General features: G+C 40.6%; 1 protein-coding gene across 1 annotated transcript in view; it reads right to left on the bottom strand.

Moving 5' to 3' along the window:
- The window catches only part of FGFRL1 (fibroblast growth factor receptor like 1), a 118760-nt gene that overhangs the window by 41207 nt on the left and 51385 nt on the right, over positions 1 to 26168 (bottom strand). The window contains exon 3 of the mRNA XM_075194123.1: positions 10188 to 10460. Coding sequence (XP_075050224.1) covers positions 10188 to 10460 — 273 coding nt within the window. The remainder of the gene's footprint in view (positions 1 to 10187; positions 10461 to 26168) is intronic.

The raw sequence follows: 26168 nt of genomic DNA, 5'->3' as shown, positions 1-26168 counted from the left end.
TATCGTGAACAAATGCAAATAAATTGTTGTACAGCTGATGCACATGGATTTTCATTGTTCTTTCCTAACCGCGGAATGGCTGCCTCATGGGATACCACAGGAGCTGACATTTAAAGTGTACCCAGTGCTTATTCACAATGGAGGAGGCAATGTCCTTGGCTCCTTGTGAATGAATAGGCTGAACATTGGTTATCATCATCATCATTTATTTATATAGCGCCACTAATTCCGCAGCGCTGTACAGAGAACTCACACACATCAGTAAATTATAATTTAGAAGGCAATCCCACTCAATACTTTTTTTTACCCAAAGTATAATTTAGTACAGTGAGTTTAAATGTCAGAAATATTATCATTTGTCCTTCAGACAATGTGGCTATCAGTGTATGATATATTATATTTACAAAACATGCCTCAAGGCTGGTGCCTTTTGAAGGGCAGAAAGTAAGTATACTATGCAACAAAAATGTGCATGTAAGTAACATTGTAAAATATTTGTATAACAACCAACAAATTCTGGTCAGGGACTTTTCTCCAGATAACACCGTTTATTAAAGAAGCACTACAATTACAACAAAAATCACTTTATACAATAGTGCTGTCAGCTGCATTCACACACACACAAAAATGAAAACATCTTAAAAAAGTTTCCAAAATCAGGGAAGATGTTAAAAGCTGTTTTAGAGACTTTTTTTTATTACATAGTGGTTGCATTATTGTAGACCAAATCTTCTGACAGAAACTCTCTAAATGTTCAGACAGGTCTTCCTACGGTGGGAGAATTGGCAAATATGTTAGAATTTGTTATGAAGTGTTTGGTATCGTTGTTGCCCCTTCTGCTGTATCATTAATACGGATTATTTAATTGAATTTCCTTGTTTTATAGACAAAATGAAATAGGAAGACAAAAAAAGGTTAACAGAAATGAAGTGCTACGAGGGATCTGGTATAAAACAACCCCTGACCATTACATCATAAATGACTCATAATACATTTGGGGAGACTATACTATTAACATCTTCATAGCAAACAAGAGAGCAGATTCCATTAGCTGGGATGTCCGGCTGTGCACCTGGCCAGCTAGTATGGTACTACAATCTACTCTCATTGTCCCGCGCATCTCTATTGGATGCGAGGGAAAAGCAATAATTATTTCAGTAAAATCTCCACCACGATATATATCTCCACAGACTGTTACGGAGATGCATCGAGGAAGCTCGCAGTCAATCGAATCCCCCCTCCCCCCCCTATAATGGCGCTCAAAGTGAGCGCTATATGCTGCATCCTGGTATGTAGAGGAAGTGTGACATCACACAATGACTTCACAACGAGCATCCCCAGCAGAGGAGCAAGTCAGGTTCTCCCCCTCAGTTATAAAAATAGCACTGGGGTCATGAGTTCAATTCCTGACCATGGCCTTATCTGTGTGGAGTTTGTATGTTCTCCCCGTGTTTGCGTGGGTTTCCTCCAGGTGCTCCGGTTTCCTCCCACACTCCAAAAACATACTGGTAGGTTAATTGGCTGCTATCAAAATTTACCCTAGTCTGTGTGTATGGTAGGGAATTTAGACTGTAAGCTCCAATGCTGCAGGGACTGATGTGAATGAGTTCTCTGTACAGCGCTGCGGAATCAGTGGCGCTATATAAATAAATGGTGGTGATGATGATGATGATATTCCAAAAGAAAGCTGTATCTATCCTGATGGTGACTTAACACAACATCTACCAATAAAATTGTATTTCTAACACAATATTTACCACCTTGGCGGGAGTACTATGCATTCTCCACCTGACAGGATTGCTGGAGGCAACAATACCGAATGGTCACTGCGACCCTTGACATGGCTGTTCTGACTAAAATGAGCCATGTTTGCTCCCTAGTCAGGTAGGGCACTTTAAAAAGCATAGACGCCTTCTCTCCCAGAATGTCAGCGAGACTCCCGGTACAGCTGCCTGAGGTGAGCGGGGACGTTCCACCTTGACGGATATGGCGCCGTCAAACCCCGCCCAACTCAGTGAGTGCCGAGCAGTAGGGACGCGATGGCGCACTCCTATTCTTGGTCCTCCTTACTTGATGCCCCAAATGGCGCCATCAGGCCATGCCCACCTTTTTGTTGTCATACCCTATCTCCGCGTCTCCCCCTTAAGCGATTTATGGAAATTAAGTATCTATACTGAAAAGAAACCAACAATCAGAATTGACATTGGCAGCAGCACTGCAGGCTGGCCGCAGTTAACAAATACATCAGCTCCTGGGTGTTAAAATTCATAAATCTGTCATCATTACTGAGGGTAAAGGGTCATCTTCTAATTTTCACAATAAAAGCACTGTGCATAATCAGTGGGCCGGGATCCTCAGAAAGTAGGCCTTTTACAAATACTTCACCGCTGATAGATGGATGTTTTCAAGGAACTTAATGTCTTTACCAGCCCTCGCTGAAAGCAGAGTCTAGTTATGCAGAGCTCTCGGGACTGTTAGTCTAGAGTCTTCTTTTCCAAACATTTTGCCAGAAAAATGCTTTCAGCCCCCGTTTCAACCGTATGTGTGTGTGTATGTACATATGCAGAATCCACATGTCTGAAACAAAGATTTTATTCAAAGTGACATTTCAAATAATACGCTCATTTTTTTTTTTTCTTTCTTTTTCTGGAAACAAGAAATGTGAAGCTAGAAAAACTTGGCTTGTGAGACGCCAAAATGTTTGGGGGGGCGGGGTCGGAGTATCTCAAAATATCATAAAGCTCTTGGAATAGGTCTAAAAAAGGGGGCTTTGAAATTCAGCAGGAATATTATTCATTAACAAAATAAAAAAAAAAAAAATAGCACCGTCTTTCCTAAAGAGCACCTGTCACCTATGCAGCCATTTTGTGAGCTGAAGCTATGTTCATTAGATGCAGCCCATTATTGTTAGCCATACATCATATATATATTGTTTAATCCACATTAATAATAGGTGAAGTGCCTGACTGTCTCCTAGCGAACTGAAGACTGCATTCCTGTGGATATTGGTTCAGCTAACAAAATGGCTGCCGAAAGTCAGGTGACAGGAAGTGATGTGCTCCTAACTAGTAATTCTGTTACAATCGGACATCGCTTTATATATGTCTGCATATAGACATTTTTATAGGTAGATATAAATGTTTATATAATCCTGATATCTCTTATTTTCTAAAACTCAACACTGATGTGAACGATTCCATGGGATAGCAGCTGGGCACCCCCAAGATGGCTGCTTCACCCAATATAAAGTGCTTTGAGTCTTATTGATAGAAAGACACTATAAAAATAAAAATAATATTATTATGAAGAAAAAAATGATAGAAAACAAGGTGCAAGAGTTCATTTTTATATTCTTACACCAGTTGGGTGATCTACTTCCGAGTGTGAAAGGGTAACCATACACTCTAAAATAAAAACAAACATTCGTCTTTAGGCTGCTTCAAGGGACATTAAAAGAAGAAGAAAATAAAAAGTGTGACTAATAATGAACGAGATGGTAAACTGGCAAAATGGCAGCTCGTTACAACAATCCCCAGGGACAGAGGTAGCAAAATGACACTGCTCTCCCTGACCCTAGGTAACCAAACATCACTGAGAGGTGACAGACCCCAGTACGTTGCCTTTGATCAGAAAAAAAAGAAAATGCATGAAATGGAAGACACAGATAAGACAGACAACAGAAAACATCTGTCTGATCTTTGATCTCTTCCTCGGCGTCAGAAGAGGAAGAAGAATCAGAAGGCACAGGACCAGTCCCGGCACATGGCATTAATGAATATGGGAAATAGCTAGCAGCTGGGCAGCGTGGACGACTTTGGGGCTAATCCGGTTATAGACCAAAGAGGTGGACGGATGAGGACTACCTGGAAGGTCACGAGATAACATCAGGGCAGACATTGTGGCAACACTCGTGTACTGAAAGGGCAAGAGAACTGCGGGCCCTCTCAGAAATAAAATATATTTAAGAGGGTTCCCTTATTTAAACATATGTTCTAACCTGGACCGTCTAAATGTGGCGACCATTAATTCTAAGTCTGATCGCCTCAACTTGTGTATGTGGTTGCCAGCTGACCGCAATGCATTAAGCTCTTTGCAATCTAGTCAGTCAATCTGATTGCCAAACAATCAGATCTGAACAGTCTGCCGTGACAAATCAGGTCGCGGATTTGGAAGTTTGGGAATTAGGATGGACAACACTGTGTGGCCATTTTGTATGACGGAGAAGTACAGGTAGGCCATCTTAAAGAGGTAGCCATTGTTATGAGCCAAACCAATCATGAGTCATTAGGAACTAAAATTAATTCTATATATTCACTAGAAACTAGTGACACCACTGAAGGGTAAGGCAATTTGATCTATTTTATATATTATTGTTTTTGATTTATTTCTGGGATTATGTACCCTCTATCGTAAATTATAAGGATATTATAAGTCACGAGAAGTTCTGTGATCATATAAAGGCACAAGGCTAAAGGCCCCAAATACTTTGTAATAAAAGTTTTCGGAATGAAAAAACTTCAAAAACTCACCCACAGCAATGACATTAGACCTCATCGTCTATAGAGATATTATTTACAGGCGTCTAGAAATAGATTATCATCACTTGTGTATTACAATGAGATGAAGGGCATAGTTTAAGCATATTTAATTGTACACGACTTAAAAAAAATATATTCTTTTAAACATACTGGTACCTGCTCTTCAGTTTATTTCGCTGTCTCTGTTTTACCAAACCGAGCGGAGAGCGTCCAACTGAATGAAATATTTTTGAGTGAATATTACTGTGTACATAATTGGGTTAACCCGGAACACAGGAATTAATAGGAAACACACTTGCTTCCTCTTAATCCCTAAGGGAAGTGATATTTGAAAGACATTCAAGAGACGATGGACAAGAATTACACATTTCAATGCGAAAACTCTTAACCATTATATTTTCCAGATCTTCGTTGTTTCTTTTTTTTTTTCTATTTGGTTCTTTAATCAAACTCAACTTTGTTTTATTTTATTTTCAATCCTTTTATTTTATTTTTTATTTTTAAAGCAGATAGATGTTGGTTAAGAAAAGGATTCCTCTTGCTGAACTTGTAATTTTCGTTCTTGTATAGTAATTGGCAGTTCAAATCTTGTGGTAAGCCACAAAGCCTGTTAAACTTGACTACTGGGTAAACCGTACACGCTCTGCTCTCTTCCGTCGCTCGCCCTGTTCATTAAGTTCCTTTGTTTGAACATCTATGTATATTTATAGGACGCTGGAATACTATACGCAGAACCAGGTCTAACAGATATCCGAGGTAAGCGTTCAGCTTCGCTTATTCGTCTGTAAAGAAATCTGTAACATGTCAGAGGCAGTAAACCATCACAAAATCTGCCAGCAGTACCACCAAGGAAAAACAAGAGAGTCTGGAGACATATGTCTGACTAGACAACTTTATACAGACACTTTGTGTGTGTGCCATGGCCTCCTACGCTGCTCCCATAGGGAAACACAGATTAACATGCCCTTCATATTAGGCAGGAAACATATAATATATAGAATAGTGTTACATAAATAGAAAATTATTTATCGAACATTCTAAAGAGGAAAAGTGGAGCAACCAATCAGATTCCAGCTACCATTTATCTAGCGCATTCTAGAACATGATAGCTAGAAACTGATTGGTTGCTATGGGCTACCCACTAGCACAAGCCAAAATTGAATCTGAATATACAATAAACAAAATGAGGGAACTGGTTTATCTGGAAATAACTTTTATGAAACAACATACTAATGCTACCTTGAATAATAAACAATGTTTATGACAAAAAACCTAAAAGCCGCAGCCTAAATTTGCCGTTCATCGAGCAGTGGATTGGCCATCTGTTTAGTTTAGGACACTTATTATTTAGATAAAGCAAAAGGATCTACAAAATTCCTGAAAAGGTGTGTTTACAGGGGAATTATGCCCTGATGTCAATTAGACATGTGGTTGTTTAGCATCAAGGTTAAAATCTCTTAAACCCCTCTAACGAAATCAGATGGCCTGACCTCTGGCATTCTCTCCACTTCAAAGGATGTGGAGAGATTCAAATGCTTAATTGACTGATGCAACGTGTATATCATTCCCGGGCATGAAACGCTGCCCTACAACATCGCTGGAACATGGGAAGCAGAAAAGGTTTCACCTATTCAGTTCTCATTTATTTTATGCAATCACATAAAGAAACAAACAGAGCATAAAAGAGTCATATTCCAAACCTGACAATAGTATAGTTTGACCTAGGCCTACTTAAAAATTTAAAATACAAGCTGACACTCCTTAGGTAGGTGCCTGGTCCACTGCTCAAAACAATGTGGTTAAATGAGGAACTGGCACACAGTCACGATTGCACACTGCCACAAATGCCCACCGTCACGATTGCACACTGCCACAAATGATCACCGTCACGATTGCACACTGCCACAAATGCCCACCGTCACGATTGCACACCGTCACGATTGCACACTGCCACAAATGCACACCGTCACGATTGCACACTGCCACAAATGCACACCGTCACGATTGCACACTGCCACAAATGCACACCATCACGATTGCACACTGCCACAAATGCACACCATCACGATTGCACACTGCCACAAATGCACACCATCACGATTGCACACTGCCACAAATGCACACCATCACGATTGCACACTGCCACATATGCACACCATCACGATTGCACACATCCACATATGCACACCATCACGATTGCACACATCCACATATGCACACCATCACGATTGCACACTGCCACATATGCACACCATCACGATTGCACACTGCCACATATGCACACCATCACGATTGCACACTGCCACAAATGCACACCATCACGATTGCACACTGCCACAAATGCACACCATCACGATTGCACACTGCCACATATGCACACCATCACGATTGCACACTGCCACATATGCACACCATCACAATTGCACACTGCCACAAATGCACACCATCACGATTGCACACTGCCACAAATGCACACCATCACGATTGCACACTGCCACAAATGCACACCGCCACGATTGCACATTGCCACAAATGCACACCGCCACAATTGCACACTGCCACGATTGCACACCATCACAAGTTCATCAAGGTTCTGTGTACTGTACAATCCGATATTTACGAACACGTAATGTCCCTTGATCAATGTGTTAAATGGAACATTGCTTCTATAAATAACCCCAGTGATTAGAATACTGAGCCCATATTTGGTAAAGACTAACAACTTCTAAACCCAACTATAATTGTCAAGGTGATGATTAGAAAGCACAATAAAGGTACAGTGCTTATTATAATATTAGCAGACCCCTATTCGGACAGACGCTGATGCTACATACACCCAGGACAAATAAAGTCCTTGCGAGTACGTATCCTGTATCATACCAGGTACAAATTTCTACGAAATTATGTTAAACATCAGAGTTCATTGAGTTTCTCACCCAGGTGCTTGTTTATTATTTCCCAAAACAAATGTATCACTTATCGTGAAGGATTATGAATTAGTATTTACAAGGCAGAAAATATACGTGAGAAAACTTATCGCAAAAAAATAAAAAACTTTAAAGACCATAAAGCGTGGTCACGATCCCGGTACCTAGCCCGCCGGTCAAACACGAGCCGAAGCGATGACGGAGGCCCGATTCGTACCACATCTGCAGACACTGTAGCGTTAGGACAGATAGATTATCCACATCCCTGACATTTATTTCTACAAAATGCAGAACACACAGTACACACAGACAGCTTAGTGGAGAAATCTCCACAAAGGACATTTTTTTGGGGAGCTAAAAAGTGGATGTTTATTCATTTTCATGCATATATCCTTAATCCTTCCAGCTTATCCTATATCCACACTGTACTGAGCCCAGGCATCTGGAGAAAGCATGGATATGGTATGTGGGCGAACAGTACAACTGCTTTTTATGACCGTCTGCACATCTGAAAACATTAAGAAGTCATTTTCAGTTTTCCGAGAGTATGTTTCTGATACTGATAAACTATAAATAGGGTTCGGGAGTCTAATTTAATCTTACAGACAGGTTACTTAATAGTGTAAATACATCACATGTGTGGAAACTTAGTCAGTCAGATAACAGTTTGTTATTATTAGTATGACTACACAACACTGCAAAAAAGACGATATCCGATTGGTCGATATGGATTAAAGTACATCATTGTTCTTGTCTCCATATCGATCAGAGGCGAATGTCCTTGGCAATACAGATTCACTAACTAGTCGCCTCATTTTCACACATTTTGCCGGTGAATTTCAGGTCTCAAGTTTCCCCAGACCTGTCTTAACCACACAACAGAATGAACTGACCGTCGTAATCCCAACTTTTTTAACAGACTATAAATTCTGCGAGTTTGCAAATACAATGTGGAATGTTGAAGCAAAGGTGGGATTCAAAGATTGTATGACTGTAATGTCGCAACTTGGCAGAACAGCCTTAACCTGATTTGTGTGACATTTCCTTGTGGTTCTGCCTATGTCTAATGTTTTAATAATGGGTCCCAAACATTGCATGGCTGTCATGTAATCACTAACAAAGAAAGAAATGGAAGTTGCTCAATCAATCTATAGGCTATAGCAGGTGCATGAAAGGGTGGGGTTATCCTAAAAGGAACAAACACACAGAGATCCCCCAGCACACTGCTATAGCCAGCAACAGATCTGTCATTTCTACTGTAGATAAAAATGCAAAAGTCTTAGTTGCACACATTTGCAAATGTATGTTAAAGCCACCCGCCACTCCATGGCGCTTTTGCTAATAGGGTGGTCCTAACTCTAAACAAACAAGAGTCCCATATATTAGGGCCATACATATGTGGCTTTAACATACTTTTGCAAATGTGTGCAACTGAGACTTTTGCATTTTTATTTACAGTAGAAATAGCAGATCTGTCGCTGACTATAGCAGTGTGCTGGGGGATCTCTCTATGTAATCACTAACCAAAGGTCCAATCAACAAACAGTTTATTCCCAGTCATGAAGAAGTCTGCCAAGTACACACACATGATGAGTTAAAGCAATCTTTCTAGACCCACACTCAGCGCTGATGCAAAGATCACGCCGACCTCTCGCTGCCAGTGAGTCTCAGGAAAGCAGTAAAATGGGCATTCGAGGCCTGTATGCCCTTCCTACTGGCACTGAAAAGACGTGGGATTTAGCAAGTGAAAACTGATAACAAGAGGCGTCATTCCCCAGACACTGAACGATATTTCAGTATCGCTCATAGTGTAAGCGATAAAGGAAATATTTAATGTCAGAGTATGAACTCTGAATTGCAATCAGTCATTGCCATGAGTAATAGAATAAACGCCAGTGTACAGAAACAGAATAAAACACTGCCCGTGATATACAGCTGAGGCTTACGTCAATTACAGAATAGTGAACATTTTCTAATTACGGATATTTATCCTTCTCATTGACACGTAAACAATCAAGCCATGTACGATGAGTGAATACCGAACCCATCAGGTCCGAACATAAATTAGGAACAAGGATGAAAAAGTAGTGCCTAGGAAATCTGTAGTGTTGACCAATAGCAATCAATCATTTTTGTAGAGCAGTTTTAGAAAATAAAAGCAGACATCTGATTGGTTTCTCTGGGCAACACCAGTAATCTTCTGCGCCAGTTTTTATAAAAGTCCCTCAGTGCGTTTTTTTTCTGTTTAGTTAAAATATATTGCACACCAACAACAGAAGAATATGGGGAAAATTCAACTTGGCGCGAGGTGACGCGATACGTCTCAGGGATAGTCCGCAGAGACATTGCCTCTGAGTTTTTACTAAATTCCCAGCTCATTTTCCTGTGCGTCCTTAAAGAGATTCTCTATCGTATTAGCCGGCAATGTGTTATTGTCCATCGGAACCTCGTGGCTAATTGAATGCCCCCTTGTATGTGATATCTCCCCAAATGTTGCTAAACTCTATATTAAATAAGCATGATACAGCTGTTGTTTTTTTTTATTTAAAAGGAAATAGTTGAATGTATTTTTAAAGAGACAGAGGATATATGTATATACTCAGAATCACAGACACATCACAGACGAATGCCTTATCAGCTCTGTTCTGTAATACACAACAAACGTATATAATCTTGGCAGCTATGAACACACATAAGACGCGCATCTCCATAAAGTACATACCGATTACAATGAGAGTGTAATTGACATCAATGCTCCCGAAGCCATTGGTAGCTTTGCAGATGTAGCTTCCAGCATCCTCGCTCTCCACATCCTTAATCTTCAGCCCTTGCACGTAAGTCCTGAATCTGGTCCAGCCGCCGTGGATCGATCGCCCATCTTTCATCCACATGGTAAGCGGGGGAGGGTTGCCCTCCACCGGGCACAGAAGTTTAATGGTTCTACCCAATCTTACCGTTTGCCGGTGAATCACTTTGTCAGAAATGCGAGGAGGACCTGCAGAAGAGCAAAACACAATATTAGTTCTCAGAATAACACTCGTATATTTTGATTTTGGCAGAAGGTGCAGAAAATATTGGGGACAATTTGTCAGAAACTACAATGCAACGTAACAGAAGAGAACCAAAGTAAAGACAATATTTCACATTATCATATCTCAAAGACCCAGTACTACCAAGCTAAACAATACAGCTTAAATAATAGTAAGTATATATGCTTAACTAAATATGTTCATCACATTCTCAGTCACCCCTTTCAGGAGGGAGGTGCTTCTCTATCGGATCAGGCAGAGAACTAGCGACAGAATTGTTTTGTCGATACGAGACACGGCCAGTGAAGTCACAGCAAGCTAACCGTCACGCTGTGCTTGGCAATTTGAGCCTTTTGGCCTGTGTCAGATCCATTCAGGACAGTGTCGTAAAGATGTCGCTGCCTGAAATGGAGCGGAGGGGAAATTGCTCAACTTTACTGTACTTTTAAACAGAGCTTAAGCATAATGTCAGGGCCAGTGCATATTATGTCCATACGCCATATATAAAAATGTAATTAATTATGTTTATGTAGAATGTAATGTCCAAATAAGGAAAAGCATGGGAGCCAAACAATGACTTCTTCTACAATCACATGGAATATTAGCATACACATATTTTCCATAAAAATGCAGATAAATCGCGTGTGGATTCTGAAGAACATCTGTGCTGGTTGCTACCATTCTGACCTATTGGTAGCTGCTAGCAGCCGTACCCCTTCCATGGTGATGACCTTTAATTACCTGTAGAATATGTGAACTGTATATTCTGTTTTTCTTCTTTTGTTTTTATGTTTACTTTGACTCATTCAAATGTTTGAATTGTTGCAAATGTTTTAAAAAAGTGACTTAAAAAAAAAAATTGTGAAAAATAAGAATGTTTATTTTTTCCCCCCTCCGCTGCGTGTTGTATTTATCTTATTTCCCAAAAAATGTTGACATTTGTCAGCGCTGAGCCAGCACCCTGCACAAAGGCGATCGTGGAAGCCTCGTGTGGTTTTTTACATCGCTATGTACCCACGCTGCACATTGTAGAAATGTGATCTATCTTATTCCAGCATGTGATTGCTGAATTGCTGCCCGCTGGCTGCTATTTTTCACGTTCAGATGCCCTTTGGCAAGGGTCCCCAACCAGGGGCCTGATTCATTAAGGATCTTACCTTAAGAAACTTCTTAGTTCAGTCTCCTGGACAAAACCATGTTACAATGCAAGGGGTGCAAATTAGTATTCTGTTTTGCACATACGTTAAATACTGACTGTTTTTTCATGTAGCACACAAATACTTGATAGGTTATTTGTACACTGAAATTTAAAGTTGATATTTGTGTGCTACCTGAAAAAACAGTCAGTATTTAACTTATGTGCAAAACAGAATTCTAATTTGCACCCCTTGCATTGTAACATGGTTTTGTCCAGGAGACTAAAATAACAAATTTCTCAAGTTAAGATCCTTAATGAATCAGGTCCCAGGTCTCTAGACTTGTCAAAATTAAAAGGGAAAAAGAAAAGTTAGTGCCAGTCTCAGTGGCTGCATAGTTGTAAAAAGTCGGGAGCAACCTGGTTTTCTGGAAATATTAGTTAGCATCTCTCATGATGAAATCAAATTGTAAATATAGTGATTTGCAGCCATACAAACTGGACGGCAGCTTAAAGGTTCCAGGGGTTCAGCCAACTTTATCTTGTATGCTGGCAACCACAACAGATAACTGGGCTGTATCTCTGTAGCAGTTACCCCATCCCCAGGCACAGCCTGAAGACACATGTACAACCAGAGGAAATGTCTCATTATTTAAAGAGATCAGCCTAGAGACTGAGCCCACTTTTCTGCACAGCCGTGTCCTGATGCCACAAAGCTGAGTCAACACGGCTTTAACGATGCAATTTACAGTGTAAATAGAAGGGGAAAAAAAGGAAAAAGAAAATTGGGATTCTTGTTTTGCATACAGAAAATCAGCCTGATTAAAATTAGCTAGTAACAGATGCCTGGTAGACGTGATTTTAGTGGTGACACCGTGATTACACCACTTTAGGGGATAATATATGGGATAGTGTACTCCCTGCTGTAAATTGTAAAGAAAGAGGGAGTAATTAAGGATCCCCCTGTCCGCGTCAAAGTATGAGCCTACAGGCCATGGAACTCTCCCCTGGCCTCAGCAGTTTATAGAATAAAGCACTCAGTGTACATGTAACATCACCATGAATAAACACACACATATATATATATATATATATATATATATATATATATATATATATATATATATATATATATATATATATATATATATATATACACACACATACACACAGTGGTTGAAGTGGAAATTTAGAATTGGCGGTATGGAAAAAGTAATGAGAACGTAAGTGAATGGAATTTAATAGTTTTTGCACTGTAGGCAGTAGGAGAAGTGCCGATTTGGTATACCACTGTGTGTGTGTGTGTGTGTGTGTGTGTGTGTGTGTGTGTATATATGTGTGTATATATGTGTGTGTGTGTGTGTGTTTAACCATATATTATTTGTGTATATAGTAATATATAACCAGACACATAAAAGTAATAGGAACAAATTAGTTAATATAAGTGTAAAAATATATTTTACCCTAATGGTGCTAAAGGGATAAGCAGATTAATAGCTATGCCGTTTGGGTCGTGGTTAAGTCAACCTAATCACCCTGGGAGATATGTCCTTTAATGCAACGGCTTATCACAGTATATATTTAATACATCAGCTGCTTAGCTGCAACTTAGCTCTTTCCACGTTAGGACTAGCGCTTCCGAGCTGTGGTATGTTTAACGATATACCCACACAGAATTATTCACCAATGTCTGATGACAGGGACGAAGGTTGGAAGGAATTCGTACCTCCAAGCGGTGCAGTTATTTCATTAATGTTAGTCATCTAGGCCACTTGTAGCTTACCGATATACACAATATTTTTACTGTAGGGGCAAATGACATCACCGTTCTTTCCATTCATTAGTAATCTATGGCTATGAGCGAGTCCCAGAGGTTTCCCACAAATAAACAGAAGTGAATTAGCTTTTTGCAGGAACAAAATCAGTATAACAAGACAATCTCAACAGCCATCACGCTTCTGTGGTAAGTAATCTCTTCTTTTCAATGATAGACGTCAGAGAAACAGCAGTACAATAAATATCTTCAATCTATGACGTAAATAGTGAATGAATTGCAATAATCAATGATGTGTTTATTTTGGGAGATTCTAAAAAAATGAAATCTTGTCAATTACAGTTTTAACAATTTAATGTAAACATTAGATCAACCTCTAGTGCGGTCATCAGCCGCTTTTATAACAACTTGTCAACGTTGCCCATATCATATGTATTGGGTGTGTGTGTAATAGATAGATATATATCTTTTTCTCTCTATATATGCATCTATCTCTTTATCCATCTACCTTCTTCTATGTCTTTATCCAACAATATTCTCCTATTTCTCTATCCATCTAATATATATATATATATATAAAAAGCCTAGTGGCGTGTGTTAGTCTGTGAGTGTGAAAAAAAAAACAAGCTGCAGCGCCACCTGCTGGGCGGAGTTATACACTGACCTACTAAATTTTTAGTGTGTGTGGGGAAAAAAAACTCAGAAAGGGCTGAAATTTGGTATACGAAGATGTTTTTAATTTGTTAATTTAATTTGTTAATTGTTCAAAGTGTTTATATAGATTTTAAAAAAATATATATTTCTTGAAGGAGAAGTGACAGTTGGGAGTGGTTGGTGGTTGCCGGGGGTGACTGTTGGGAGTGGTTGGTGGTTGCCGGGGGTGACCGTGGGGAGTGGTTGGTGGTTGCCGGGGGTGACCGTGGGGAGTGGTTGGTGGTTGCCGGGGGTGACAGTGGGGAGTGGTTGGTGGTTTCCGGGGGTGACAGAGCGAGAGGAGTGCGATACTCAGGACCGCTGAGAGAGATCCCTGTGTCTGGATAGACATCTGGATAGATGTGGCGATAAAGATGGAGGATGAGGTGATGGAGAAAAATCATGAGGTGTTGACATGTGGACAAAACCACGTTAAAAAAGGGCGCTTGCGTCGGGAAGTAACGCTCTTCCCCTGAGGAGGCCTGGGCTAGGCCCAAATGCATGACAAGAACCTTTTCAACACCATAAGTAGCTTGATTTGACTAGAATGCATGAGTATCATGCACGGGTTAACATACATACATACATACATACATACATACATATATATATACACACACATACATACATTTGTGGTACTGACACCTGGCTAAGGACAGACATATACAAATTCTTTTTTAATAAACTGTGTTTTTGATTGGTCACATCACAATAGTACAGCAGACTTTTGTCAGGATGACACCACAGGACCCTGGCTCCAGCTAGACACATTTCTCCTCCCTAGTCACTGGCCGACTAGTTTCGGCGGTCGCCTCACCCGCAGAAGCAGACAGTGTTTAATCCTCCACCCAAGTACTACAAACCAATCGCACCCATGTGATGCACCTATGTGTTTGTGTGCTACAATAGGGAATTTAACCCTGTCTGCAGACGGCTCATGAACCTATTTCTATGTAGCAGCCTCTTTGCCAATATATTTATATTATTAAAAATTTGTAAAATGTACATTACTAGTCATTTCAATAATTTCACCAGAGTACATGAAAAAGAAAATATATGTTTAAGCAAAACATATTGTAGGATTACTAGCAAGTTTATATTGTGGTCTTGGAATGTTTATTTTGAGCACAGAATAAACCAGGACAAACCAATAGTTAGTCATATTTACAAAAAGCAACACAATTAACGTTCCATTTTCCCAATGCTTCTTTGTTTAAAGGTTATCTTTGGTCCTATGAAATGGATGCCCTCAAAAATCTATACATTATGCCTTAAATCTATTTAGCTTCTCTTTCTGCAGACAAAAGTTCCAATGTATTGGTGTCTGGAAAGCATAAGCAACTGCAGTGGCAAATCTCCCAAAAAAAATAGAGATGGGTTCAGCACCTGTCTCACTGAACAGCTGTGCAACATTCAATGTTTATTCCCCTGTGGATTACAATGGGCCCCATCCAAAACTGGAACCCATGCTAATGCAAATACAAACTCTGAGCAGATAGGAAAGCCATTTGATGCCGTACTAGCAGACAGAGGAGAAACTGTATCAATGCACAGTTTTTGTCACGTGCAGTTCAATTCTTACACAGTACACTAACTCGGTGCTATTTTGCAGATTTTTTTCGTTGAGCTTTTTTTTGTTTGCAGCCCATCCCTTTCAATGATAGCACGGCTTTAGTTAGTAAACTGAGCTTTTGATGGACAGGTGGATTTTGATTGACAGCAACTCCTCCAATTGCCTAGTGGTTAACACTTCTGCCTCACAGCACTGGGGTCATGAGTTCAATTCCAGACCATGTCCTTATCTGTGTGGAGTTTGTATTTTTTCCCCGTGTTTGAGTTTCCTCCAGGTGCTCCGGTTTCCTCCCACACTTCAAAAACATACAGTTGGCTGATATTAAATTGTTCTTAGTCTTTCTCGGTCTGTGTGTGTGTGTGTGTGTGTGTGTGTGTGTGTGTGTGTGTGTGTTAGGGGATTTAGATTGTAAGCTCCAATGGGGCAGGGACTGATGTGAATGAGTTCTCTGTACAGCGCTGCGGAATTAATGGCGCTATATGAATAAATAGATGATGATGATGAGGATGAACTACGTGCCTCAGACAAAACTTCACTATCATCATCATCACCAGTTATTTATATAGCGCCACTAATTCCGCAGCGCTGTACAGAGAACTCACTCACATCAGTCCCTGCCCCATTGGGGCTTACAGTCTAAATTCCCTAATATACACACACACACACACAGACACACACAGACACACACACACAGACACACACACACACACACAGACAGACAGACAGACAGACAGACAGACAGACAGACAGACAGACAGACTAGGGTCAATTTTGATAGCAGCCAATTAACCTAATTGTATGGTTTTTTTTGGAGTGTGGGAGGAAACCGGAGCACCCGGAGGAAACCCACGCAAACACGGGGAGAACATACAAACTCCACACAGATAACTATGAAAAAAATACAATGAAAAAAATACAACATTTTAAGATCTTAAAGAAACAACCAAAACCCCAATGGGTGATTTATTTCATAATTTATTTTGATTTTATGCTATGGTTATAATTATTAGTAGTAGTTGAATCATTGTCCCTTATATACAAAATGCATCAGCAGAACGGAATATACATTGGAATAGGTTCCGTACTTTGAGGCACCGATCTAATCTCTCTCGACGTAGCTCTCTGTGAACCATTTTTAATGGTAGCCTGGGTCTTGAGATCGGTCAAGCCTAAGCCTTGTAATTCTGCCAGTTAAAGGGAAGTTTACCATGAGAAATTCACATATGGCTCCCATACTGGTCGTGAAACGGGTCTTAGGAGACCATTTGCCACAATGCAGTTTAATGCGTTAATAAAATTCACTTTGAACATAACTTCAACAGAGGAAATTCCAAGGAAGGTCATACAGACCAGGGCGGCATTTTGGGGATGTGGAAAGTCACTTACAGTATACTCACTGTATTAAAGTGTACATTGAAACAGCACTGATCTTAGAAGGTCTTTGGGTATATATAAGTGTCACTGATGAATTCACTGCCCTGTGACATTGGAAGGAAAATGGAATGAATATAAAAGTGTTCTGGAAACAAAGTGATTGGCGATTAATCTCCGGCTGTCGCTTGTAAAATTTGGCATTTTTCTCCTTGTCACAGGAATTCTAGTGCAGTCTCACAGTCATAGTACGACCCGCATATCTTTATAGCAAATATATTCAAAAACATTACACTAAACATAATAGGGAACATTCATGCAAAGTCTACACAGGTAATTCTGCAGAAAAGGTTTTGTTCCGTTGCCCAAGGCACCCAAGAAATGCCCGTTTGGTTGCCAACACTAACATTTTGTGGAACAGTTTTTAAAAGCCCAAAATGTCTGCAGGGTGAGGCGTCTAAAAAATGTATATGTTACTCCAGTCCGAAAAATTTCATTTACTCGCACTTTTAAGTCACATTTTCAACAGAAATAAATTGTATGTTGTTCTTTATTATTAAATACCCCCAGGTCTTTTCACCGTGCTATATCAATATACATCAGCCTTGACAGGCAAGAGAAGAAGTGTTGCACTAGTAGTTCTGCCATTTAGCTTCAGCTCAGTGCTGTACAACCAAGTTGAATGTTTAATATTTAAACTTCGGTCTGCATTTGCAGACATGAATTGCAAAAGTAGTAACGGAATATACAAATTTTAAACCACGAAGCCGCAGATATTTATTGTCCCTTTCAGCAATGTAGATAATATACAGATGATTCTATCCTGCACCCTTCCTGAGGTATTACTGGGCCTTTTTCTGTCTGGGAGTGTAATACATTCCAATGATTATAACAATGTCATCACCGTACATCAAAGTCTGAGCTGAAAGCCGTTCAGGGAACTCCAGAGCCTCGGTGTCTATACATGCTAGGCAGGTGTCTGCCATGTTGTAACTGGCCTGTTGCTTTAATGCTACAGAACAGCTGAGAGAAATTCTGAGAGGTGGGACGGAGCCACGGCGGCCAATGAGAATGCAAACCCCCACGCATCAGACAAACCATTTACCAGGTTCCGTTAATAAGGTCGGCGTAGAACCCCATATGCAACAAGTCTTGTAAACTGTAAGTTTGATAACTTGGCCTCCCTCCAGCTATGCTGGCAGAAAGGACAAGAGATCAAAGCACCGAGTCTTATTTAAGTATACAACTAGCAAAACTGTTTATGTTGAATTCCTGTGTTGTGAATAGCTTCTGCCTGTCAGCACTTAACATGCTTTTTTATTTTTTACAAGGGGACGATTAACCATTTTATCACCGGATAAAGTCACTACCGCATAGTGCAAGATTGTGAAGCAGGCCCTTGGGGCAGCCCGCTGAAAGAGAGAGGCCATGTTGAGGCTGAAATCTCTGCTAGTTTTTCCTTGCGCCCCACAGAGGTGCGCAGAAAAATGAGCGCAGATTCCTTTGCCGTAGCAGGTGCTGAAACTCAGCCAGCTGTTTATTTGAACCATGTTAAAATCCGATCCGTGTAAAATATACGCTTGGATTTTGAGTTATTGCGTCCAATTGCGCTTGGAGACACGGCTCACGTGTTGGTTCGCTATGGCAAGGGCTCGGAGATTCTTACCAAAGATGTTTCTTAGAGAAACGTTCAATTTGGACTTCCACGAATATTTAAGATTCGCCTATAGGCCTGGAGCAAGTTCCTGAGCCGATGACAACAGACATATCTATACACTAAATTTAAAGTCGCACCTATCTTAAGATACACGTAACTCAAAATACAGAAACTTAACCGGACAGACATCTTTCGCCAGTTCATAAAAGACAACCCAGAGGTTGGGATTACTAGTACAAGTATTTGGGACAACATCAGCAAAGCTTATCATTTACCGTCCAAGGCTAAGTTTCTATAAATTACTTTGAACTCTGTTGCAATAGGGAAGAGTAATGTTCACAGCACATCCCACACACAGCAAAGCCCCCTTTAGGTAATACTTCACTGTTGGGATGTAAACTGTTTAAATAGCTGTCAGCACAGAGTCCGTCACTGCGGATGAAACCATCAGATGAATTCTTCCTCTGAAACAGAAGCCAGCCCGTTCCGCCAACCTCCTGACATATACAGAGACATACAGGAAGGTTTAAAAGGTAAGGCTCCTCTTACAGACATCTAGTGTAACGGCATTAAAAAAGAAAAGCCACTTGTTTCATCGCTCAGGAACGAAATATAAAAATATACAGGACATTTTTCAATGATGTTTCTGTAAATAATATATCTATAAATCGGAGCATTCCGTCAGCGGAATGCTCCGATTATACATGTTACTTCCCCAGCTGCCGTACTCCTAGTAAGTAGGCCGATAGTGGATGTTCCTGTGACTTACCCACCTCTCCTTGCTGACAGCGGTGGCAAGGAGAGGCCCAGAGCAACGTTGGCAAGGAGACGCCCAGCGCAATGCAGGGCCAACGCTATATGCTCTGCCCGCCTCACCAAACAAGGGAGGGCACAAGCGTCTGTGCTCCATGTTGGACGCGCAAAGGAGATAGTGGCAACTCAGCGCTTCGACTGCCAGCATGACCAGTATAAAATCACAAAACAGTCATGTAACTCCTCCTTGATTTCTAATATCCTTATAATTTACAGTAGGCGGTGCATTATCCCGTATATAATACACAAGTGACTTGAATATATGTAAAATTAGTCTGTCAAAAACACTGATAACGAGCATTTTCAATAACTGGTTTGAAGCACAAATTATAAAGCTCCAGCAAGCACTCTACGCCAGTCTTTATTACACAGTGTTTAGTCTGAATTCTACCAATACCTTGGAGATATATGTTTATTTCAGCAATATTTTATTCAACCAACCATAAAACACCATCTCTACTAATGCGCAGCAAAAGTGCTTGGAAAACCAGGCCATTAATGTAAAACCGTCTTTTAAGTGGACGCCAAAATCCACACAAGTAAAAAGCTGGTTCTCATGAATATCATAGGTGTCCCAAAGGACTCTGGGAAAAAGATCATTTCCAGTAGTAGATGGCATTACTACTGCTGGTAAGGAATGTAGTTTCCCACTAAACAGACATATTTCAAGTGTCTTATTTATATTAGACTTTTTAGTAAATGTAGAACCTGTGTATTTAACACAGATGTCTTTAGGACCATAACTGCCTGGAAGGTCTTTTTGTACTGAATAAAAAAAAGGAACATTCTTCATATAAGAGTGGAAACGCCGGATCCACTTTCCTTGGCGGCAGTTCTTTGGCACCCTTACATTTATGGGAGATAACCAGAAATGTATTTACATTCACTGTTCAGTAGATACCACAGGCTACTGCCAAGGGTTTGCAAATCTCTCAGAAGACAGAGCACCAACAAATATTTATGGAACTTGAAGTGAAACTTAAGACACTATTAAAATAAAGATTGCTTGTCTTTTCTTATTTTTTTCCCCTCCAGGGGGAATTGACCCAGCTTCTTGGCAGATCGTTCCGTTTAAATGCTATTAAAACATACTTTTAATAGCTCATAGGAACCACATGCTTTAGAAGAACAAGAACCATTTGCAAAATTTCTCGACTCAGCTTTTTAGATCAATAACAGCAATCAGAAATCCACGCCAAGGAACATTCAGCATGACCAAAGTAACTGAAAATCAATAATACAGTACAGATAAAAGAAAACTGGATTAAATTATGGAACAGTTGCCTAGGTGAACAAATTGCCATTAAAAGAGCGCAAAAAGAAGTGGTTGAATCCGGGGGCCTGAGACTGCACTATGCAGCCGTGATTAAATTGCGTTTTTCATTGATACATAAGGCGATTTATTGGCAAAACCAAAATTCTTAAATCCACTTATCCATTACCTCAGAAATGTGTTAATTATTATTGATTGATTGTAGTGATTGGAACATACCAGGTGTTTGTATTACTTATAGGGGGGTATTCAATTGACGGCGGGATCGCCGAAAATCCCGCGCTCAAAGAATATTACCGTTAATACGGTAATCCTGCGCGTAAATACCGTTAAAATGGTAATTTACTCGCTGGATTTCAGCTCGCAGCTCAGGGAGCGAGTAATTACCGTATTAACGGTAATATTCTTTGAGCGCGGGATTTTCGGCGATCCCGCCGTCAATTGAATGTATTCAATTGTTAGCGAGTTCGCTAAAATACTTGCGCTCGAAAAATATTACCGTTAATATCTCGCTGGATTTCAGGGAGCTGCGAGCTGAAATCCAGCGAGTACATTACCGTATTAACTGTATTTACGCGCAGATTACTGTATTAACGGTAATATTTTTCGAGCGTGAGTATTTTAGCAAACTCGCTAACAATTGAATACCCCCCATAGAGTCCATTATATGAGGAGAAATGACAGCGAGCTAATGCAAATGCCTAATAAATGAAGGAAACTTCTTTTCGTGTCATTGCCAATGTTCCATTACCTCCCACGGGCACAGTCTCTCTAAACTATTTAGACAACACACAAGACTGATGAAAGAGCGTTTATACACGGAAGGATTCGCACTTGGTTACACAGGCAAACCGAGGCCAGATATTCATTGTGCAGAGATGATGGTACACAGGAGATCATCAAATATGGATCTCAATACTGCTGCATGGAAAAAGCCTATTAATTCACTAAGTGACATCACTGAAGCATAAAGTGGAGGCCATTTTGTGTGTGCCCATCAGTTCACTAAGACAATTCATCACAAAAGGCATGTAGTCTCCTGAACTAGGGACACCGTTAAACAAAAAGACATTACAATCTACAACACGGAGTGTATTTTCATACTTTAGCAGGATATTATACAGGGAGAAGCAGCCATTAAAGACACTGCTGGAAGTAACCGGCTATTAAAAATAGCTCTTCCTGCTGCAGACTAGGAAGCCAATAAAAATGGACGAAGGACTTTGCAGTCTGGGCTGTCCGTATGTGAAGGGCATACAGCAGGTTCAGCGTATTAACAGAGCAGGATTTGAAATGTCACGTAAATGTTACCTTAAGCTCAACATGTCCAAAATAAAACTTATTATCTTCCCTCCTGCCAGAGTCACCACCTGCCCTCAAATCTCCCTCACGGTCAATAACACCACAATTTCCTCAGGCTCCCAAGCCCACTGCCTTGGTGTCACACTCTCTGCTTTATTCCGCACATCCAGACTCTCTCCCAGTCCTGTCAAGTCCACCTTAAAAACATTGCCAGAATATGCCCTTTTATTATCCAACGTGCTACCAAAACTCTTATCCATTCTCTCATCATCTCCCGTCTTGAGTACTGCAACCTCCTGCTATCTGGCAATCCTGAGACCCCTGTATCCCCACTTCAATCCATCCTAAATGCTGCTGCAAGTCTGATCTTCCTCTCTCACCGCTCCACATCTGCTGCACCACTTTGCAAATCCCTACACTGGCTCCCTGTGTCCTCCAGAATCAAATTCAAATGACTCACCCTTATCTACAAAGTCCTCAACACCACCACCCCTTCATACATCTCAGATCTCATATCAAAATACTCTCCCTCCCCCCCACTTAGATCTACCTCTGACCTGCGCCTTGTCTCGTCTCTGATAACCACCTCTCACTCCCACCTACAAGACTTCTCCCGTGCTGCTCCCCACTTATGGAATTCCCTACCGTGCCCAATCAGACTTTCCCACAGCCTTCAAATCTTTACACACTCTTTAAAAACCCATCTCTTTTTTTAGAGGTGACCTTATCCCCAATAGCACTATTCACACTAATGCACCATCACAACTATCCCAATCTCCACTCTGAGCCACACTCGCTCTTCTTGTTTCAGCTGTGCCCTCTTCCACTTAGACTGTAAGCTCTCTAATGAGCAGGGTCCTCCATACCCTTTGTTTTCATGTCTATGTGTATATTTTGTCTACCTTGTATTTCCCTGTTTTATGTATATACTGTTTTCCCTACTGTACGGCTCTGCAGAGCACTGTGGCGCCTTACACACCTACAATAATAATAATAATAATAATAATAATAATGTTAGATACACTCTCTGGTAGAAGTATCTAACAAATTATAGTAGTTAAGAAGGAGTTGCACCATGGGAAAAGAACAACTGGTCATATCAAGTTCAGTTGCAGAAGGTGGACATTATCTTTAATATAGTATTTACTTGCACACTAGTAATTCTTCTTACAGAGGTGGGAGCTGTCTATTTGACTACTCCTATAGTAAGTACCAGTGAAGTTGGATTTGAAGAGTTATAAAGATGCAGAGACTGTACCTGCGAGATATCTAAGACATATAGGATTCTATTCATCTGTTTATTCCTGCCAGAAATATACACTAAAGGGATAAAGTCAGTCTACAAACGCTCTCTACTCTGCTTTTGGCCATCTATCCTCTCACTCTCTCTTTCTCTCTCTCGCAGAGTTTCATGAGATCGCCTGAAGTGACAGAATAACAGCACAGCATCAACAAATACACACTTAAAGACAGGTCAGGCATTTAACTGCCGGAGCTGTCACAGGTCAATTGTAGACAACCTGAAGACAGTTTAATTTTTAGTGTTCAGCCCCAGGGTTCCTGATCCTGTTCTTTTAATGAACACTTAAAGCAACTGCCTCCCCTCATGGGACACCTGGAGTGTGAGATATCCAGACCTCAGAAAGAAACAGCGTACAGGACTTAACTCCGACCTCAGCAATCTGGACCTGGCATGTGTGGGGGAAAGAGGAATTACACTGACGGGGGAGCACGGTGGCTCAGTGGTTAGCACTTCTGCCTCACAGCACTGGGGTCATGAGTTCGATTCCCGACCATGGCCTTATCTGTGTGGAGTTTGTATGTTCTCCCCGTGTTTGTGTGGGTTTCCTCCGGGTGCTCCGGTTTCCTCCCACAATCCAAAAACATACTGCTATCAAAATTAACCCTAGTCTGTGTGTGTCTGTGTGTATATTAGGGAATTTAGACTGTAAGCTCCAATGGGGCAGGGACTGATGTGAGTGAGTTCTCTGTACAGCGCTGCGGAATTAGTGGCGCTATATAAATAAATGATGATGATGACAGTGATAAGCCTTTAACCTTCAAAAGGGCCGCACATCACCCCAATCTCAGTTATACGCTTAAGCAATACATTTAATCAAAGAAAGATACGCCTATCTGTAATAACATATCAGCAAGCATTATAAACAAGAGTGACAAAGCTATAAACAAGCACATCTGACAATACAGCAGGAGGGAGCTGGAGGCCGCAGGTGAAGGCTCGGAGGACAGTAGACAGTTGTGTCACAGCAGAATAATCAGCTCATTGAAATACATTGTGGGAAAATAAGGGCACACATTAAACGCACTTACTAAAAAAGTTGGATAATAGAAAATTATTCATAAAGTTCTATATAAAAACACTTAATTGACGTCTGTGTGGAGGAACCCTCTCCTTACACACCAAGGGGCTGGTTTATAACACTACACGTGGGTTTCTTCTATTATGAGAGCGTCTGTAGTACAAATGGAAATATTTTGCAAAAATCGGTTTCGGTTTTAAAGAAATGTATTTATTTAAGGATTTTTATATTATTACGGCAGCAGTCTCCTAAGCAAACACGTTTAATAAGAAAGCAATACATAACCGTGTGTTGAAAAGAATAACACAAGTCTAACACATTACCTAACCCACTTACAAGCTGCTAACGGTGCCATAGAAGACGACACTGGTGTTTCAGAACGCCAATGACATCCAGTCACTGCGCTGCCATATGCCGCGGCTAGGATCCAAAAATGACTAGTGGTCACGTTTGTTTTAACATTTAATTTGGCTTGTTTTAGTTTGGTCACTTCAGAGATAAAGCTCTGGGAACAGAGACTGCGAATGGAAGTCAGAGTGGCAACTATGGATGCATAATCTTACCGCTTTGCTGGCCAGTCATCATCATCACCATTTATTTATATAGCGCCACTGATTCCGCAGCGCTGTACAGAGCACTCATATCAGTCCCTGCCCCGTTGGGGCTTACAGTCTAAACTCCCTAACACACACACACAGACTAGGGTCAATTTGTTATCAGCCAATTCACCTACTAGTAGGTTTTTGGAGTGTGGGAGGAAACTGGAGCACCCAGAGGAAACCCACGCAAACACGGGGAGAACATACAAACTCCACACAGATAAGGCCATGGTCGGGAATTGAACTCATGACCCCAGTGCTGTAAGGCAGAAGTGCTAACCACTAAGCCACCGTGCTGTCCATAACAGTCCTGGATAAATATGCAGAATGAGGGCCACAAATTGGGGAAATCTATTATAGGATACTTTCCCTGAGAATGAGCGATTAGCCATATCTGAAAGCATTACATCTACAATTAATATTTTGTAGCATAAGGGTTTTACGCTCACGATATCCAGTCTATGACACGTTAGATCTATTTTACCACTAGTGTATATTCTGCCCCCAAGTGGAGAACTGGAGAGGACCCATGGCCGTTTGTACCGTCACACAGCGAGTTTTATATATAGTTGTCACCAGTTCCGGGTAAATGCAAATAGATATAAATCTTCTTCAGAATGGCTCCTTATTTAAAGGCCGTTTAACCAATGGTAACACACTGCTCAAACACAAACAAAAACTCCAGATTATTGGCCAAAAGGAATTGCAATCAAGTGTGTTCATATTTATTCAGGAGTGAAAGAAAACTGGAAAACCGAGCTCAGCTAGAAGAGCCCGGGGGCTGCTGCAGATGTCAGGAACTGCTTCCTACAAATTAGCAAAAGCAAAATCACTCTTCAGGTTAATTACAAGGAGAGGCCACACACAGAGCTGAGCACCAGCACAGACAGAGAACACCTCCTATTGTATTACAGGAGACAGAGCATGAAATCTCTTGTCACAATTACATTACATTCACTCAAGGAGACTATATAGGATTTTTGGTGGGTGTTTCCCTTGTAGAATGCTTTCAAAAGTACAGGTAGGAGAATATTCATACACAGAGATGCATATATGTATATATCTATTTAAAAGGAGAACAATATTTGTTTTCTAACTATATGACTACAAACATTAATGTAACTATTTTTGCCTTGTTTTCTTTTTCTGTATAGACTGCACAG

This window comes from Mixophyes fleayi, chromosome 1 (assembly GCF_038048845.1).
Source record: "Mixophyes fleayi isolate aMixFle1 chromosome 1, aMixFle1.hap1, whole genome shotgun sequence".
Lineage (NCBI taxonomy): Eukaryota > Metazoa > Chordata > Amphibia > Anura > Limnodynastidae > Mixophyes > Mixophyes fleayi.
Note: the sequence above shows the minus strand (reverse complement) of the source record. Positions and strands in the feature narration are given on the sequence as shown.